Source organism: Nelumbo lutea, chromosome 2 (genome assembly GCF_056320005.1).
Source record: "Nelumbo lutea isolate HS-2025 chromosome 2, American lotus-T2T, whole genome shotgun sequence".
Lineage (NCBI taxonomy): Eukaryota > Viridiplantae > Streptophyta > Magnoliopsida > Proteales > Nelumbonaceae > Nelumbo > Nelumbo lutea.
In genome coordinates, this window is record NC_142685.1 from 101,931,774 (window position 1) to 101,939,477 (window position 7,704).

A 7,704-nucleotide genomic window follows, 5' to 3' on the forward strand; every position below is an offset into this window, starting at 1 on the left:
TGGAGCAAGAAAGAGTAAATAATGATGGAAATTATTCCTTCAATGATGAGGACCCAACCAAATATGTCCCCCAAATTTAATTTTGTTACCACCACAAAGATTGTATTTGACAAAAAAGAGTGGTAGTACCACATTGATGGCTTTCCAACATCCTAGCCGTTGTCCAAGACCCCTAAATTCTCACTATCACTTTTGCCCACAATTTATCCTTATCTTGTAGCATTCTCCACAACCATTTCTCCAAGAGAGTTGTGTTCCTCCTTTGTACATTACCTATTCCCAGCCTCCTTCCTCTTTTCCTCTACTAACCACCTCCCAGCTAATCCTATGGTCCCTCTTCCCTTCCCTTGATACCATAAAAAATCCCTCATTAGCTTCTGTTTACTCACTCCTAATAGGATTTTGAAGACAGACAAAAAGTAAATTGGTAGGTTGGAAAGGGCCGATCTAATCAGCATTATTCTTCCACCTAGGGAAAGATACCCCTTTTTCCAATTTGCTAATCTCTTAGAGAATCTTTCTACAACTAGGCTCTAGAACCCTGCTTCTTTTGGATTCGCTCCTAGAGTTAATCCTAAATAAGTCAAAGGCCACTGAACAACATTGCACCCTAAAATGTTAGCACACTCTTCAATCTCCCCATCATCCATATTTATCCCAGCTATGCAACTCTTATCAAAGTTGATTTTAAGATTTGACATTCTCTCAAAATGTTGCACCAAACATTTTAGGTTCTTACCCCAATCTAACTCATCTCCCTCCCAAAAAAGAATGGTATCATCTGCAAACTGTAAATTAGTTATTGGCATATCGATTCTTGGGGATTCCGATTCCGATCCTAGACGTGAACCAAACAAACCTTAAATAGTACAAACATCAGTGTATAAGATGAAAAGGAACAAAAGCATGTTCAAAAGAAGTTGGAAAAGGAAAAACATGACTTTTACTATAGCACCAAGTCAAACAGAATTTATCAACATTCTTAAATGAAGAGCTAGTAATAGGTAAATGGCTAGAAAAAAGCATATAATTCAAGCTTTTAGCATGAGTTTGACCCAAACATCTATGCTAAAGATCCACACGTTATTACAAGAAACAAAGGGAGAACTATTGAAATTCCAAAGCAAACAAACATCCAAGCCTATACCCCTTCCCCTTCAACTTTCCAGTGTGTTGGTCCTAGATAAAACAATCCTCACGAGAAAAAAGAACATTGTTACTATCATCGACACTTTGCTCAACAGAAATTAAATTAGTCAACTTAAAAACAAAGAGTGTTTTAGGAAGATGAAAGGGATTAGATGGGGAGGTGGACAAATATAAATCATCATAACCACAGATTGGAAGAGTTTTACCATTAGCAATAACAATGTGATTATCAGTAAGACATGGTTTGGGAGATTGACCAAAGGAAGCCCCAGTCATGTAATTTGAGGCTCCAAAGTCAATTATCCACAAATGAGATGGAGAAGAACATAAGTAGACTTACCAACCAGACCAATAGCATAAAAGGTAGAAATAGTTGACATCAGTTGTCGAATATTATATTCAGTAAGAGAACCTTGAGAATCTACCTTGGGAGTTGAAATGGAGGAAAAAGAAGCATTTTGATGGTTCAACTGAAACTTGGAAGGCTTTATGTTGTCCTTTCTTGGAGGCTAAGTGATGCTTTTAGCAATAATGTGCCACTGTTGTTTGCAATATGTGCAAAAGTTCCTTTTTTTTTTTTTTTTTCTGATAAGTAGGTGCAAAAGCTTTTCTTCCAGTGAGATGCCACAGGTCCAAATTCTTTACACTCATAGCATTGAATCTTCGAAAAATCTTTTTTCCCCTTTTCTTTGGTAGCCAGAAAAACTCCATCCATGCCATGCTCCTTATTATCAAGAGAGGACTGGGTAAGAAGTTGGGTTTCCTCTCTTAATAACTCACCAAGAATGGCATCCAAATCTGGCATTTTCTCCCTACCGAGAATGTTTGGTCATACTGTCTCATAATCAAGTCGGATGTGTATCAAAAAATGCATAACTTTCCTCTTATCAAAATATTTCTTCATAGTCTTCACACAACAATTCGTAGATAAATCCCCTAGACGAACCAACTCATATATATCAGCAAAAGGATTTCATTAATACAATTGTTGGAAGAGATTCCAACACCCATCAGTAACACCATTTACAAGTTTGCTCAAAAAAGACTTGGCCTATCTACTCTTTTTTTAGCTAATGCATCTGCTACCCTGTTTACAGTTCTCACCCAGCTGAAGTTTTTTTTTTATCAGTATGAAAGGATTTTAATAATTTTAAAAGAAAGCAGAGAAACAAAACATTGTAGAAGAAACAGAAGACACCAGATGTCTAAACCCCCCAAACATTACAGTTGAGCCCAACTCACCCAGCTGAAGTTTGAATTTAATTTCTTTTTAATCACATCAATCTCCCTAAACGCATGTCTGTATTTCCAAGGTGCTTCTTTGAGTTGCTTTTCCCAATGAATTACCAGTTGCGTATCACCTTCAACTTCCAAATCTCCAAGACCAAGCTGTGGTGCTAATCTCAAACCTTGTAGAAGTGCCATGGTTTCTACCTTGACTGAATCTCCTAAGTCTGCTGGACCTGAATACATCACAGCCACCAAACCTTTACGCTCCCTCATTGACTCAGCCATCCACATCCCCAACTTCAATGCTTTCCCCTTCCCTGCTTGCAATAACTATGGATATATCTTCTTCATAATCACCCAAATGTAAATAATTAGCAAGAACTTCAGAAACATCATCCATCCTTCCTAGTGAATGATGAATAACACAAAGTCTACCCTTTAAGCCTTTCCTTTTGTAGACCCTTTTTAGAAGGACCAGCGCCCTACATAGGCAGATACCACTTTTTATTCTAGAGAATACTTTGGTAATATGGACCAAAAGATGGCTTTAGAGCTCTTAACCCTTCTAACTTCATTAACACTCTTATCTTTCAACACAATTCATCATTAGTTGAAACCTAAATGCCACCATTAACAACATTTGACACAAGCATGGTTTAAAATGTCCCTAATTTCCCTAATATTTCCCCGACATATTTCCATTTCCATGGGTAGTGACATAAATTTTACTGGAATCAACATTTCCCCAATAAACACTATTAGCACTATATGGAGTACAAGAGATAGTTTCCACAACATATTTCCATTTCTACTTCAATGGGTAACAACATGAAATTTTTCTAGAATTGACATATTCCCCAGTGGACACTACCAATACTATGTGGAGTCTAAGAGATAGTATTATAACATTAGTTGGGGACAATACTTTAGGTATGTGAATTTACAATGTTATTGTCCGCCTAACTTACATGATTACCACTTTGGGCTAGCTCAATATTCTTTTCAAACATGAAGTTAAATATTGATTTTTTGTTGGTGTAATAGATTATTTGGTTGATCTATTACAACCATTTACATTTTCTATGAGTTAAAGTTTTGCTTTAATTCATTCTATCATGAAGTTCTAAATCTTAAGGTTTACAGGGCAACTTTAGAATGCATTCTTTTGTCTATAACCTTAGGCCATGTTTGGTTCATTGCTCTGGGCCTCATTCTTTTAATTCTTGTTCATTCTAGGCAAGAATGAATAACATTAGAGTGTTTGGTTACAAAATTCTTGCCATGGGCTACATTCTTTTTAGAATGAAAAATCAGCCCCATAGCACAAAAATTGAGTAGCTTGCAACATGAAAAATAATCATGCCCCATCTTTCTCATTTTCATTCTTTGAGGAAACTCTGCCCATAAAACTGTTGCCATAGATGTTTACTTTTGCGAAAGCACTTTTACAAAAGTACTTTTATGAAAGTACTTTTACGAAAACATTTTTATAAAAGTACTTTTACATTAAAGCACTTTTATAAAAGTACTTTTATGAAAGCACTTTAATAAAAACACTTTTACAAAAGTACTTTTATAAAAGCACTTTATGGAAATACTTTTACGAAAGCACTTTTACGAAAAGTACTTATATAAAAGCACTTTTAAGAAAGTACTTTTACAAAACATCTATGTCAACTCATAAACATTGACTACTGGAGACCTAGGTTGGCTGTTTATGAATACCGGCAATTTTTTTTTGAAGAATAAAAATGAGCAACATAGGACACTTGTTAGTTTGAAAAGAATTCATTTTTAGGAAAAAAAGCATTTGGTTCATAGCAATATTTTCTCATTCTGCCTATTTTTACCCATTCTTGTCTATTTTAGAATTTCATCTTGGGTAAGAATGAGAAAGAATGAGAATTAAACCAAACATGGCCTTAGTTTCTTAGCTTTGTTTAATGATTTGAAACAAGTAACAATTTAAAAAGGTGTGCCTATGCTTCTTTTATCATTTCATAAAATATCATTCTATATTTTGCATATTTTACAATGTTTCCACCATGTCTATAATTTTTACAATATTTCCAACATTGCCAACATGTTTCTTATATTTTGGTGACCAACATTTCCACCGACATTGACATTTTAAACCTTGAACACAATTCATTATGACCTATTCCATTACCTTAGTTCAATAATCCATAACAAAGGAGAGATTTAGGAAGATGTCACCCATATGATAAGAGCAAGATAAGCAAAAAGGATTTGGAGGGGTGTATCAAGTCCTTTATGATAGGTGAATACCAGTACACCACTCAGGCTAAAAGGAAAATTTTATAAAATGGTTGCAGGGCCAACAGTATTGTATGGAACAAAGTGTTGAGCAGTCTTGGGGTTTCCTAAGAAATCCAGATGGACAAGCAAGCTCAATGTAGTTCATGTCATGGTCTTTTCAAGGCTGAAGTGGGAGCAAGGCCGACCAACAAGTATAAAAGAATCTATAAAAGAAGGGGAGTAAAATTTAAAACACAGAGTCTTGTGAATCCTAGCTTGGAACTTCCTTCATCTTCCGGAGAGGCTGATGGTTTGATTGTTCCAGGGGGTCCTTAATGGGAGAAGTCGAGAAAGGGTGATTATTCAGGGATTTCTTGCAGAGTTGAAACTGATGTAGATGAGGCATTTGGTAAGTTGGTGCTGGAGGAAAAGGAAATGAAGATAGGAAGTGTGGACTTGAAGACTCTAATTGATAGGGTGGTAGAAGTCGACAAGACTTTGGGCCTGTTCTTCCTAGGAGGTGAAAGTTTTGCCAGGAAAGCTTTTGAATGGTTCGAAAGAAAGAGAAAGTAGGAGAGTATGAGAAAGTTTCCTGAAGCCTTAGGGGGAGAAACCTAGGATGAGGAGGGAGGTGTAGAAGAATTCGATGAGGAGGGAGATTGATCTGCTCCCAGTAGTTGTTGCTTGGTGATGGTGCTTCGGTGTTGCATCTGTGGCTTCTTTTCTATTTTTATTTCTTTGTGTTGGTTTGGAGAGTAGTTGGACCATTGATGGTTTAGGGGGTCTTGTCTTAACACCTGCCTTTAGGATTATATCCATTTTTTATTTTTAATAATTTTTTTTTGCTACTTATCAAAAAAACATAACATGATTGATGTAGCTGATCCTATATAGTTGGGACAAGGCTTAGATGATGATTAGACCCACAGCACAATCAGTTAGTTCCAATAACAATTAACAAAATATCAACTTGTGCATTTACCACAACACTTGTCATAACCTTAACACACCCACTTCTTTGAATAGCTATATTGCCCTTTACGTCTAGGCCACCATGAAGGAGTCAAAGAGCTAACTTTGGAAACTTTTGGATTTTTTATGTTTTTTTTTTTTAAATAGGGTATTTGGTCAACTAAAATAATATATACGAGTCTGGTCTAATAGTTTGATTTGTTGTCTAGTTTCTTTTTTTTTTTTTTTTATGATAGTGGCAATTCTATAATTTCAGTTTGCCCTGGTCCTAGTAGGGTTTATCATCCCTATAGTGCATATATATGTATGTGGAGTTACAAAATCATGGCTAATGAATTATGGGGAATATTTTCTGCTTATATGATGGTAAGTGATTTCCAAAGCATAAGAGTAACTCTAGAAACCTTAGGAGTGATTCCTACTCTTGTCTTCTCTTTCAAGTTTTTTTGAGTTCAACCACCAACAGCCATCAAATACCTAGAAATAAACAATCATAAGCCATCATTGAACATCATACACACACATTGACAATTTCCAGTGTTGATTTGACATAACGTAAATATATAGGCACCAAAAAACAAGAAACAATAAGGATAATCAGATATTCTGGAACCTTAGTATCAATAGAAGGTTAATGCTACCTGGATGATCCAAAGATGAAATCATTCCTATATATGTAGTATATGGTCCTGATGCAAAAGGGTATACATTCACAGAGGAAGGTCCTATGCAGGTGCTTTTCATGCTATATCCAGTGTAAAGTTGGTTAGACATATGCTATAAAATGTGCCCCCGATGTAATAATACTCTTGAAAGACGAACACTCTTGAACAAACCAACAAACACAGTATATGCGTATCACTTGTTTCCACACGCCAAAGCAGTACACAGAGAGATACAGTAGATTGGCCAATTATCTAATAAATCTTCATATTCCTTTGTGCGCTTTTCAGATAAGATAAGAATGCCCAGAAAGAGTACTGAGGTATCAACACAGTTAAAGGATAGATGCAACTTCTCAGAGAAAAGAAATTATACAAAGAGAAACAAAATTTTTCTCGATCAGGGTTTCATAAATATAACCATGATGCAAATTGCTGTGCATACAACAATGCGACTGATTAAGTCAAATGAACCCGTTTCAAATGTAAGAGAGAATCCACTAACCCAACAAATCAGAGGTGCTTATTCTTATCAACTTCTTTTCCCTTCTTAGCCAACTTCGGCCTTGGTTTCAGAGGCTTCAAATAACCAGTCTGGAACTTAACCATAGCCCTCAAAACCGAAATCAATCTCTGCTCAATCTCAACCCCACGAGGCTCGAGAACCCGCAAAGACCGAGCAACGGCCTCCATCGTACTCATACACCCATGAAATGGCTCCTTTCTAAGAACCAAGTCGGAATCAAATATAGTTCCACCCTCCACGCCAGTATCATAATTCAAAGAAACTTGAGTCGCAAACATTGACAAGAACGGAAGACTCGCACTCACCATCTCCTTAGCATGTTTCCAAGTGCCATCAAATACAATCAAAACCAAATTACTTATTCCATCTTCTTTTGAAGAGTTTAACAAAACCCAATCGTTCAGTTCAACCGAGGGCGACGAATCGGTACCTGGAAAGAGATATATCGCTCGACGAGGTCGACTGGGGTTGTCAACAGAGGCTCTGTAGAGGGAGTCGAGGAGAGGGGAAGAGCCAAGACGGAGGCGGCGGCCGACAATGGTTTGGCAGTTCCGGAGGCATTTGGAGAGTACGGGGACGGTGGCGAGCTTGTGGCGGAGCTCGTGAGGATGGTGTAGGATAAGGATTTGGGTGGAAGTTAAGAGGGGTTCAGAAGGGAGTTCAGAGCAGAGGCACACGTTAGTAGGACGGCCACAGCCATTCAAGCATATTTCCCGCCTTTCCTGATGACTGGTAATACCTTCGTTCTTCCCGCCCGTTTCTTCGAATACAAAACATGTCAACATTCCTTCTTCTTCCACTCTTCTGCCATGATCCATCATCCATGTAAAGAGTTTCTGCTCGCCCTCACCAGGGTGAACTCCTGGTTCGAGTTACGTGGTCGCAGTGCTCCCTCTGCGACCTTCC

General features: G+C 37.3%; 1 protein-coding gene across 1 annotated transcript; it reads right to left on the reverse strand.

Moving 5' to 3' along the window:
* Positions 1–6,785: 6,785 nt before the first annotated feature.
* Positions 6,786–7,619, reverse strand: LOC148872366 (DTW domain-containing protein). Its single transcript, XM_088972662.1, has one exon. It carries the CDS (start codon positions 7,617–7,619, stop codon positions 6,786–6,788), a length of 834 nt encoding a protein of 277 aa, XP_088828788.1.
* Positions 7,620–7,704: the final 85 nt, after the last annotated feature.